The following is a 13129-nucleotide window of genomic DNA, read 5'->3' as shown; positions in this document are numbered from 1 at the left end:
ACAGTAAAGGTGAGGATGTACATAGAGCATCTTAGATTTAAAGTTACAATTTTTTCCCCATCCCTGTTTCTTTTCTTGGCAGTGTTGGGGATTGAACACAGGGCCTTGTACATGCAAGTAAGCACACTACCAACTGAGCTACGTCCCCAGTCTCCCGTTGGTTTTCTTCAAACTTTGCTTATTTCTTCTATCCTACTCAGGTCCTCTAGTAAGTCCAAACTTTCTGCTCCTAGAGAGGGAGTGTTCGGTGGTGGGGGTGGGAAACAACTCTGGAAGTAAGACATTTTACTGATAAAAATAGACACTAGTATTGCTGTATGTATACACTTGACTGTATGACCAATGTGATTCTGCAACCTATACACTCAGAAAAATGAGAAATTATACCCCATTTGATTCAAATGTATGATATGTCAAGATCATTGTACTGTCGTGTGTAATAAAAAAAAGAAACTGGAAGGTTTGCGTTGGTTCCCTTCCTCGATTAAACAGGGATTCAAGTATATCTATCAAAGAGTAGGTAAGGGAGAAATAAGGGCAATAAAAGCAGGCTGAAACGTTCAGCGAGACTTAACTTGAGAGCGAAATCTATGCTAATTTGAAAGAGCAGCGGCGGGAAGCACGTTGCATGCCGGGATTTGTAGTCCCTTCTGGGGAAGGCCACCCTGCGCCTGCGCAGACGGGCGGATGCTCTTCCAAACGCATGCGTGAGGCGGCGGCGCCAGGACTGATTGCTACCAGGCTGGCGGCACGTTAACCCTCTGAAACATCGTCATGGCGGTCCCCGCGGCAGCCATGGGACCCTCGGCGCTGGGTCAGAGTGGCCCTGGTGCGATGGCCCCCTGGTGCTCCGTGAGCAGTGGTCCGTCGCGCTACGTGCTCGGGATGCAAGAGCTGTTCCGGGGCCACAGCAAGACGCGCGAGTTCCCGGCGCATAGTGCCAAGGTGCACTCGGTGGCCTGGAGCTGCGACGGGCGTCGTTTAGCCTCCGGATCCTTCGACAAGACGGCCAGTGTCTTTTTGCTGGAGAAGGACCGTTTGGTGAGTTACCGGCGCCCGGCCCTGGCCTGGGAGAGGGGCTGTGGTGGAGCGAGGTGCGGTGAGGGAGACAATGAGGGTTGGAGGGCAGAGGAGTGGAGTGGAGATCGATTTGAGCACTGGGAGGAAGGGTGTGTGGTGAGGAGAAAGGGGGGTTGGGAGTGTGGACGGGACAGGTCGCCAAGGGGTAAGGACGCGGGGGGGGGGGCGGGATGGGGCAGATAAGAGGAAGACTGATGTTGAGGGGAAGTGTGTGTAGCGAGTGTGGTAGAAAGGAGGTGTGTTGATGAGGAGGGTGAGGATGAAGACTGGTGTTGAGCAGGATGGATGAGAATAGGGGGTGGTGAGGGTCTTAGATTTTAAAGTCACAGGGGAGCGGTTCGAAGGAATCCAATGGTAATGAGGAATGGCTAGGTTCTCTTGGGGTGATGGAGTCCCTGTCGGGTTGAGGAGACCCTTTTTGAAGTCCTTTGGGAACGGGCAAGTGAATTGGGATGTTGGTGCTAGAGTAGTGGTGGAAAATCAGAAAGAAGGGAACTCAGATGTGGAACCTCAGAACAGTTCAGAGTGATTAAAGTGGAGGGAAGGGAGGCTAATGAAGAGAGTTCTGAAGAAAGGACTTGGAAGGACTGGATGCTTTTGAGTTATCTAGATCGTCTTTGTCCCAAGATACTTTCAGTCGAATACACTTATGTTTCATGTAGAGGCAATACATCATGAAGCGTCATCTGGTTTCTTTCCTTTCAGGTCAAAGAAAACAACTATCGGGGACATGGGGATAGCGTGGACCAGCTGTGTTGGCATCCCAGTAATCCTGACCTCTTTGTCACTGCATCTGGCGATAAAACCATTCGCATCTGGGATGTGAGGACTACAAAATGCATTGCCACTGTAAACACTAAAGGTGACTATTCAAAGTGTGCATTGGGAAGATAAGCTTCTTGTATTAATTCAGCAACTATTTATGGAATATGAGCTTTAGTGCTCTGCAAGGTGTGGGAAATCCTGAGCTGAATAAGACAGTCCTCTAGAACCTTGTGGTTTAATGTGGAGAGAGACATATGCATAAAAATGACATAGTTCATGGAGACTTCTACAAGATGGATACCCAGATTAGAAATTTATATGTATACCTGGGAACATACAGAATTTGAGCACTCTTTTTGAGTAACCAAAATAATTTGATGGTCAGGATGCAGTGGGTAAGGAGTAGGAGGGGCAGTCTTAGGAGGGAATGGCATATGCAAACGCATGGAGACTTTGGGAAATTCAAGTAGATTAGAATGGCTGAAGCTTGGATAGTCTTGGTGGTGTGGAAGAAAATAACCAGAATGTTATATAGCATGTTTATAGGCCATGTTCTTATCAGATATTATCCTGTCAATCTTGAGGTCATTTATCATAATTAACACTTAAGATGTCATTGATTGGGCTGGGGATGTGGCATGCGTGCGGCCCGGGTTCAATCCTCAGCACCACATACAAAGATGTTGTGTCCACCAAAAACTAAATAAATAAATAATTCTCTCTCTCTCTCTAAAAAAAAAGAAATTAAAGTTTTTTTAAAAAAGATGTCATTGATTGTAAAATGCTTCAATATTGTATGTACCATTAGGGAGGAAGGTTGACTGATAACCATGATATACCCAAAAGTTTGGAATTCATCTTTATCCATTTAAAAATACATCATAGAAATTAAAATGTGAAAAAAACTTGAATTTTAGAATTGATAAAATTGAAATTTTTAATTTATATTTTCAGTAGTGGATTATTGGATTTTTTGAATAAGACTTACTTGGAGGAAGTAGAGTGATACAATTAATGCTTTCCCCAAGTACTTAACTGCTGATGCATGAGTGATTTAGGTGGTACATGGATGAATGTTAAAAGTTATATATATATTTTAATGCCTAATAGAAGAAAAGAACTAGCTCATAGAATTTGTTGTTCAATTGAAGCTAAACTTAACTGTTACATTGATAGGATAGAAATTGGGGAGGAGGTATGTGAGTAGAGTTTGAGAAATGCTGGTATAAGAATGAGAATCTTGGTGTCAAATCTGGGTTTAAATCTTGGCTCTGTGACTTTATGGCTTTGACATTTTGGCTCATCTTCTTATTGTCCTTTTTTTTTTTTCTTTTTCTTTTTAAATCTGTGGATAAAAAGTTTACCTAAGAGGATATAATGTGTACTTGTGAGGACCAAATGGGGAATTTTATAAATGAATGTGCTGGAGTACTAGTTCCCCTTCTATTGACTAGAACTTTAATGAATGAGCTCTGAAGGTAGTTCTGGTCTTCTTTCTAGGATAGCAAATAAACTTCTGGAGGATTATGGGCAAACAGGTGATTTGCTGATTATATCTGGGTTCCCAGGGGAGAACATTAATATCTGCTGGAGTCCTGATGGGCAGACCATTGCTGTAGGCAACAAGGATGATGTTGTGACCTTTATTGATGCCAAGACACACCGTTCCAAAGCAGAAGAGCAGTTCAAGTTTGAGGTCAATGAAATCTCCTGGAACAATGACAATAATATGTTCTTCCTGACAAATGGCAATGGTTGTATCAACATCCTCAGGTGAGTAGGCTCTCTTGTGGGAACTGTCATCTCTTTTTCTCTGTTGGTACTGGGAATTGAACCCAGGGTTGCTTTACTATTGAGCTATGTCTCTTGTCAGGACACATGACTAAATCAGTCAGGGTCACTCCAGGTGAACTGGGCTGGCGAGAAATAATCACACAAAAACACAGGAAATACCTTTTGCTTTGGGTTCTGTGATGGCTCCTCTGACTCAGCTCCCACAAAGTGGGCAAGGCAGGCAAGAAAGAGAGAAGGGCATGCCTCAAACTCTGGTTTTATTGGGGGAGGCTGTTCGAAAGAACATTCCATCCATATAAGGCAGAGGGGTAATGTTACAAGGGGCAGCCCACTCCCATTGGGTAGCCCCCACTCCCAAAGCTGTGCTTCTTTGCAGAGCTGAGATGGGGTCCACCTGCTTCTGGGTCAGGGAAGCCAGTCTCTGCATTTCCATCACTCAAAGCTAGGGGGCGCCCAGCTCCTACGTGGCAGCTCCCTGCAATCTCTAGCCCTTTTTATTTTGAACTGTGATCTTGCTAAGTTGCAGTCCTCCTGCCTTAGTTTCCTGAGTAGCTGGATTATAGGTGTGTGCTGCCAGTGCCCTGCTGACTAGGATATCTGTGTGCTGGGTGCTATGGCATATACAGAGATGAGTTAGACATGAATCTGTCCTGGAGAACTTAAAAGGCAAATAGTAATTTAAAAAATCATAATTTCTGTTAGGCACATTTGAGCCAGTTACTTTACATTTCACTGAGTTCTCAGAAATTCCAGGGGTTTGAGTGTATGCTTCCTATTTGACAGATGAGGATCTGAGGTTCAGAGAGGTTAAGTCACTAGTCAGAACTGCATGCATTTTGACATATGACTAATTTGTATGCCTAAAGTTTCAGCTTAAATGTCACTTTCCCTCTGGTGATGCCATCTCCATTCTTCTTATTTTCCAAAGTTCGAGGAAGGTTAGAATTGCAAGAAATGTAATTGCATATTTACTTGTCTATATCCCTCATTACACTGTAAATTCTACTATGGCAGGGACTGTGTTTGCCTTGTTTATCGTTGAATTGCCAATATCTTAGATTAGTACCTATAATAATTGTAGGATCCCAGTAAATATTTGTTCTGTAAATGAATGAATTGAAATTCAGGTCTGTTTGAGTCTGTCCTTACTGTTATTCTAGTGAGCAATATTAGGCAGAGTGAGATAAGTTCTGTGATTGAGAGGCCAGGAGTTTGCCCTGAAACCCCAAGGAAAGAACACATTCATTGTAGGGGTCGAAAGAGAGTTTCTCAGATTGATCTTAAAAGGTGAATATAATTTTAAGAATAGCAAAACAGTAGACAAAACCGTTGTGAATAAGTGTGACTTATTTGGAGAGTAGTTAGGTCAGGGTTGTTGAGGAGTATAAGGAGAGAGGGCATGATAAAAGTTATATAAAATTGAAATATAATTTGGGACTAGATTATAAGAAGCCTGGGCACTGGTGGTACTTTTATAATCTAGTTATGCCTGCTAACTTAGATTTTATTTTGTAGCCAATGAGTATTCTATACTTTTTAAAAGAATCCTATTTATTATAAAACAAAGATATTGAAGATTATATATAACACATGTTTAGCTTAATGAACATCTGCTTAACATTTCAGTAACCTCACCTAGGTTGAGGAATAGTACTTTTCTGCCACCCCATAAGTCCATACATATGTTTTGTCCTAATCCCAACTCTTTCCCTCAAAAGCAAATACTCCTTGACTTTTATAGAGTTTCTTTTTCGTTTAATCTAGTGCATCCTATGTACTGTAGTTTTGCTCATTTAAAAAAATACAATGTCTTATGAGTCTGTTAACCTACAGGATTAGACTCTATCCCCTTCTTTTCCTTTACAACTTAGCAATTGAAAAACAAGACTGTTAACCTGTGGAGAGTCCCAATCTAGATCTGGTTCCATATGTTTATGTGTTAGAGTACTTTTATGAAGCAATACATTCTTTTATCTACTATTTGGTTATCCAATGATATAGTTCATTTAGGAAAGGCAGGATAATTTATTTTTTAGTTTTCAGATAATGAATTTGTTCCCTATCACTTTCTAACATGACAGCCAGTTAAGATTTTTTTAAAAAAAATAATCATTATATACTTGTATTTAAACACAGTGGAATGTATTTTACTCTATTATAATTATTATCCTATTAAAGCTCAAATTATCTCATCTTTGGCCAATGGGAGCTCTTCAAGTTGATTTCTGAGTTCTTTTTTAGACATAATCCTAGTAGTCTTATGTTTCTTCCTCTCTGATAGGACAAGATGTTCCAGGTTCATCTTGTATGTTTTTGCTCCAGACCTTTAGTCAGAAAATCCTCTAAGCAGCTCTAAATTATTTTTAGAGAAATAATACTGACACTACTGGAGTGATTCTGCACCATGTACAACCAGAGAAATTAGAAATTGTGCTCCATTTGTATATAATATGTCAAAATGTGTTCTGTAAAATAAGTAAATAAATATTTAAAAAAAAAAGAAAAAAAAAACTAGCTTGGAATTTCCATTGCTGCTAGATTGATCAATGTTTCTAAACCTTTGTAGTGAACAGAGGTAGAAAATATATCTATATATTTTAAAGATAAAATACTTTGTAAATTCAGGCTAATAACTTCCAATTAAAATTTAGGATGACAATTTTTAAAAAAATATTTTTTAGTTGTAGTTGGACACAATACCTTTATTTATTTATTTTTATGTGGTGCTGAAGATCAAACCCAGGGCCTTGCACACGCTAGGTGAGTACTCTATCACTGAGCCACAACCCCAGCCCAAGGATGACAGATTTTTACTATACCTTTTTTATATTACAAATGCATCTCTTTCCAAACTTGGTTTCTTTCCACACTTGGTTTTTAAAGACACAGGTGATAATAGAAATAGTATATCCCATTGTTACTTTTTGCCTTTATTCCATGTTAAATACTATCTAACCACTATCACCAAGTTGATTTACTTAAAATGGTAAAAAGAAATTATGTTTTTTGCATAATTTTGCATGTATTTTCCTTATTTTTCCCTCACTTAAGAAATAATATCATATATAGTCAGAATATACAGCTATTATATATTATACCCTTTTAACCATATGTAGTTTCACAAGAACCTGTATCTTTAATGTTCCTGTTAGTTTGTGTGCTCTTAAGTGTGTAGTCAGTTTGATTGTCAAAGCTCTTTCTCAAGTTAGGCATGATGGCACACACCTGTAGTCTCAGATACTAGGGAAACTGAGCCAGGAGAATCATGTAGCCCATGAGTTCAAAGCCAGCCTGGGCAACATAGTATGACCTTGTCTCAAATAAGATCAATCAGGAAAGGTTCCTGGGAACATTATTCCTGTAGTTCTTTTTATAACTTATTTATACTTATAGAACTTTTAGATACTTTATTAAATTTTTTTGGTATTCTTTATATTTGGTAGTTTTGCTGGATGTAAAAATCCTTGATTCATAAATTCTTGCTGTTTATCTTAAATATGCTATTCCATTTTCTTTTCACATAAAATGTTGCTGTCAAAGAGTCCGATGATAATTTAATTTAAAGTCCAATAATTTTACTAGTATGTGTCTAGGTGTTGGGTTGTTGTGTTTATATTCTCATGTATGTGGTGTGCTTTTTCAAAATATGTAGCTTGAATACTTTATTTCAGGAAAGTTTCTTGAATTGCACTTTTGAGTAGTGTTGTGTAGGTTTTTCCTTTCAGTGTCGTCTGTCATTGTCTTAGCATCACAGTCCTCTTCTGCAGATTGATTGCTTTCTATCATGTTTCTCAGCTACCCGGAACTGAAGCCTGTGCAGTCCATCAACGCCCATCCTTCCAATTGCATCTGTATCAAATTTGACCCCATGGGGAAATACTTTGCCACAGGAAGTGCAGATGCTTTGGTTAGCCTCTGGGATGTGGATGAGTTAGTATGTGTACGGTGCTTTTCCAGGTAAACGACTCAGTCATCATTCCTTTGGGGTGACTAAATTTTATTGCATCCTGGGTAAAACTGTACCATCTTCTTTTTGGTAATTCTCATGTCTCTCTCCATCCCCTTTTCTAGGCTGGATTGGCCTGTGAGGACCCTCAGTTTTAGCCATGACGGGAAAATGCTGGCATCAGCATCGGAGGATCATTTTATAGACATAGCTGAAGTAGAGACAGGTAACTTCATGAGAATCTTTTTCTGTCTTTCGTCCCTGGATATCAGGCCTTCTTTTGTTATGTGTTTTTAGCTCTGCACGTTACTGCTTTACCAGTGTAATCATAAATGTTTATGTTATGACTTCATTGCCAGGTGATAAAAGAGTAAAAGGTTAGATAAGAAAGTGCAGACCTGACGGAAAATGATTTAGGAAAATATTTTACATTTTGTTAACTTTTAATTGTTCCACTGTAAAGAATTTTTTTTAAGTAGAAAGAGGTCAGGAAGAGAAAAATATGATCTGTGATCCCACCATCTGAATACAACTCCTGTTCCTTTTTTTTTTTTTTAACATTACCATATATTTCTGTCTTTAGTTTCTATATAACTTGAAAAAACTTTGTTTTAAATTTAAGGACTTATCAAGGCTTCTTTTCATTAAACAAAACAGAAGTTGAAAATAAAAAAAATGGGGGAAAAATTCATTGTACAATATAATTTTCTTAGGGTTCCCCTGCTCCTGTACTAGAGAATGAACCCAGGGGCACTGTAGCACTGAGCTATATCTCCAGTCCTTTTCACTTTTTATTTTGAGAAAGGGTCTTGCTAAGTTAAACTTGTGATCTTCCTTCCTTAACCTTAGTCCCCAAATAACGGGATTATAGGTGTGTGCCACAGCACCTGGCTAGATTTATTTATTTATTATTATTTTTTAATATTTATTTTTTAGGTGTAGATGGACACAACACAATGCCTTTATTTTTATGTGGTGCTGAGGATTGAACCCGGGTCCTGCCCGTGCTAGGCGAGCGCTGTACCGCTGAGCCATAATCCCAGCCCCTAGATTTATTTTTTAATGTGTCTTCCTTCCTTCCTTCTTTCCTCCCTCCCTCTCTCCCTTCCCCTCTCTCTTCTTTCATTATAGCCAGGCTTGGTGGTGCATGCCTACAATACTGAGCCAGGTAATTTAACAGGAATCTGTCTACCTCCACTCTATCCCACCTCCAAAAAGAATCCAAACTATGTAGAATTCCCCCTTTCATTTCCCCCTGAAAAAACAGGAAAAGAAACCTTGAGATTCTACTATTTAAAAAATACCTGTTAATAACATTGTGGTGTGCACTGTGCAGCCATACATATCTTTTACATAATCCCCTGTTCCTGTGACGCAGTATTACTTTCCTGCTGCTTACTCTGTAACCTGCTCATCTCCCTTGCAGTATTTTAAAACTTCTCATGACAATAGCTCCTGAGCTTACCCTAGTCACTTTTAAGGGATTTAGAACTCCACTGAATGTATCAGAATATACTAATTATTCCCAACTACTAGGTGGCTTGTAATCTTTGTACTTCTTAAATTAAGTACTTCATTTTACATACGTGACCATCCTTTTGGGTAAACCATTGAAATTGTATTGCTGAATTCAAGCTTATCACAAGACACCTTGCAGAAAGGTTACTTCAGTGTTTACTCTTAGCAGTAGTGCATGGTTATATGTTTTTCCCATGCCATCTTTGTGCAAATTTCTCTTTTTAAAAAAAGTTTTTTTAGTTGTTGATAGACCTTTATTTTATTTATTTTTATGTAGTGCTGAGGATTGAACCCAGTGCCTCACACATGCTAGGCAAGTGCTCTACTACTGAGTCACAACTGCAGCCCCTATCAAATATTTTTAACAGACCTATTTTTAATTTTCTCTATAACCTAGTTTAAAAATTTAAAAGCAAGGTGATTATCAAAGTAAAATATGATTACATTATTTATAGCATTGTTTTGTGCATAAATGAGAACACCTAAAGTTACTTTAGGGGATCAGTTAAGTTTATACACCATATTACTGTGCTAAGAGGAAGAGCTAGGTCTGTATGTGCTCAGATGGCAGGTCTGCAGGTCATATGGTTGAATGAACAAAGCAAGTAACCAGACTCTTCATGGGTTGTGTTTCTGTTTAGGTAATGAAACTAAAACTTAATTGTAAAAGAACTTTTTATAAAAACTATATCAGATGTAGAAGATTGGGAGAAGGCCACGTGATAGAGAAAAAGGGTAAATTTAAACTTACATCGGTGATTTAATATCACTAAAATTAAAATAAATAAAAAATTTAGTCCCTCAGTTACTCTAGGCACATTTCATTTCATGGACTCAGTAGCTGCATGTGTCTTGAAGCTACCATATTGGACAGTGCAAAAGAGGATGTTTCCATTGCAGATGTTTCTGTAAGGCACTGTTCTATGCTCTGTACCCTTGCATTGTTTGAATTTTATATGGTAATGCATCTTCATTTGTGCTTTAAGAGTAATAATGTGCTTATTATAAAATATTTGGAAAATGCTCGAAATATAAAGAAGCAAGTAAAAGTCACCCATAGTTCCATAATATTTTTGTGTATTTCTTTCTAGTCTGTCCCCCACAGTATTTTTTTTTTTTTTTGGTATGTTATAGGAGCAAATAAGATATTTTAGATACAATTTTATATTCTGTGTATTTTAATGGTTAAAGTTAAAATATGAATTAGTTTTTTTTTTTTTTTTCTGGTAGCATAATAGAACAGAACTTTGTTTTAATATAGTCCAGTTTCAGCTCCTCAATACCATATACTGCATCAGTCTACTTCATCTTTGGTGGTCTGGAATGGTAATGCCAGTCTCATATAGTCAGTATGGTATGTATCTTTCAATGATTAAACTTTCCAATAAGACCAGGGTGTTAAATTTATAAAGCTACATGGTTATTTGGAAAACATTTTAGAAGCCCTCTAGTGTTTACTTGGGTTTTTTTAAAAAAAAACTGTGTTTGTTATCTTAACCAATCCATAACAGATAACATGGAATTAATGGCCTAAGAGAAGTGAAAGAGGTGTAGTAGCTTCAGAAACAATTTTTTTATGTCCTTATAACTTGGAAATTTGCTCAGACATATAGCTGTGAATGTTAGATCATATCATCATGAAGAATGGTTTCTGTGAGGAAAAATGTGAATTGTCCCTGACATAGAATTACTTAAAAAAATTGATTCATACATACACAATGTATGAATATAAATACTTCTATTTAATAGCTTTGATATAATTTGTATACCATATAGTTGACCTATTTGAAATGTATAATTCATTGTATCCTGTATCTTTACATTAGTATCACACTGTAGGTATTTTATTATATAATCTTAACTGAGATTGAAAAAAAGTTTAATAGAGCTAAAGAATGTCAGATATCATGTATAATTTTGACAAATTGGGAAAAAAAAAACTTGGGGAAAAAGGTCTGTGCAAGGCATTATGGTTTAGTAGATCTGTTTCTTTGGAGACAGACTGACTTCATGTACTGTCTCTGCTTTTTCCTTGAAGTCTGATTTTGTTAAGTCACTTTTTAAAAAAATAAAACGGGGTTTAAAGTTGTTAACTGCCTTACTGGGATGTTCTTGGTATTCAATAAAATATAAACCATTTGATACTTAATGGGTGCTCAACAAATAGTAGCAGCTATTACCTTTTTTCCAGGTACTGTAGAATAGAGGTTCAGAGTACTCAGCTTAACCTTCTTGTGTTCAGACTCTGCTCTGCCACCTACTGGCTTGTGACCTATATGTGTCTGTCTCAGTGTTCTCTATAAAATGGGGTAATAATTATACCTATCTCAGGATTGTTAAGTAGATTGCATGAATTTATAGAGGCGAGTACTTAATTAAATTGATTTGTTTCTCTATGTTGATTTCTGTAGGAGACAAACTATGGGAGGTGCAGTGTGAGTCCCCAACCTTCACTGTGGCTTGGCACCCCAAAAGGCCTCTGCTTGCATTTGCCTGTGACGACAAAGATGGCAAATATGACAGCAGCCGGGAAGCTGGAACTGTGAAGCTGTTTGGGCTTCCTAATGATTCCTAAGAGGAGGACCTGATGTAAGGAGAGGAAGCCCTGCAGAGACACCATGTAGTTTGGCCTGTTCTCTTGGACTTGATGGATACCCTAAATATTTGTAAACTGCTAAAAATTATAAAAGTCTTTTGTGAGGCTGCCAGTTCCAGTTCCCTTCACATGTTTTATGTTAGCTTTTCCATTTTTCCTCCCAGTATCAGTTGGCTAAGGAGGACTTTGCACTGTGGGACCTCCTGTCTTCCCTGATTTTAGATATGTGGCAGACTTTGTGAGCTTGATGCTGCTTGGATAATGCCTAGTTTGGAGAGAGGGTGGGATGAGGATAGAGGCTTTTTAATGATTAAGAAAGAAATATATATATGTATAGTTTTGTGAATTGAGCATTTAACAAAACTGACTTTTTAATTATGGGGTTTTGGGACTTTTATAGATATGTATTATTATTAAAGGGAGATATTGCTGTTTGTATTTTCTTTTATAATCAGAGAAATAGAGTTTGAATGGTATAGTTCTGTTTAATGACCTAACCAAAGAACCTGAAATATAGGAACAAAGCATTTAGTGCATGGGCTACAGCAATCCTTAGAAGTCATCAGTGGTTTCTGTGAATGTGTGCGTGGGCCTGGCTTCAATATACACAGGATTTGTAGATAAATTATGACAAACACTGAGAAAAGTTATAAAATATAAACGAGAAAGACAAAATCAAGGTAAGACAGATGCAAATTAGAACAGAAAGTTATGACTGGGGAAATTAAATAGAAATATGTAAATATTGTTAAAAAGAACATGCCGGCTCCTCATGGAAAGCAAAACCTCTTACCTATAAGAGAAGTGGCTCATGCAAGGACTTGTTACCTATGGATGATATTTTGATTTTTCATTGTATCTTAATTTTTTTGTCATTAAAAATAAAAAATAGAAATGTGCCTCAGTAAATGTTTGTAAGGAATTTTGGGAAAAGTAGGTAAAAAGAAAAATTATTCCTGGTACCAAGAGATAACCATTATTAGCTTTTCAGTGGATAGCCTTCTGAGGTTTTCCTGTGTCCATATTATATATAAAAACATGTTTATTTTTATATAATCCTTGAAGGGTACACAAATCAAATATGACAAGATACATTAGGCAACGTGCCCAGTACTATGTTGAGTGCTATTGTAAACAGTAAGTCTTAATAGACATTTTTAGTTATTAGGCATTCCCTTCGTGTCTAGTACAGTAGTGAGCACTTTACTTTAGTTGTTATTCAGTTTTTTGTTTTAAATTTGTTTTTTTGGAACTGGAGATTAAACTCAGGGTTACTTTAAGCTACATCCTTCCTCAGTCTTTTAAATTTTTATTTATTTTGAGGCAGTGTCTTGCTAAGTAGCTTAGGGCCTTGCTAAATTGCTAACTTTGGTGTTGAACTTGTGATCATCCTGCTTCAGTCTCCTGAGTTGCTGGGATTATAGGCATGC

The 13129-nt window shown here is 37.6% G+C and overlaps 1 protein-coding gene across 1 annotated transcript; it reads left to right on the top strand.

Moving 5' to 3' along the window:
* The first annotated feature begins 688 nt into the window (after positions 1 to 688).
* On the top strand, positions 689 to 12833 carry THOC3 (THO complex subunit 3). The gene is made up of 6 exons (XM_081296281.1): positions 689 to 1041; positions 1786 to 1942; positions 3414 to 3618; positions 7435 to 7596; positions 7711 to 7811; positions 11515 to 12833. The coding sequence occupies exons 1-6, from the start codon at positions 775 to 777 to the stop codon at positions 11676 to 11678; spliced, it is 1056 nt and encodes a 351-aa protein (XP_081152407.1). The 5' UTR covers positions 689 to 774; the 3' UTR covers positions 11679 to 12833.
* The last annotated feature ends 296 nt before the right edge of the window (positions 12834 to 13129 follow it).

Source organism: Spermophilus citellus (assembly GCF_964194105.1).
Source record: "Spermophilus citellus genome assembly, chromosome: 1".
Taxonomy (NCBI): domain Eukaryota; kingdom Metazoa; phylum Chordata; class Mammalia; order Rodentia; family Sciuridae; genus Spermophilus; species Spermophilus citellus.
This window is presented reverse-complemented; position numbering and strand designations above follow the sequence as displayed.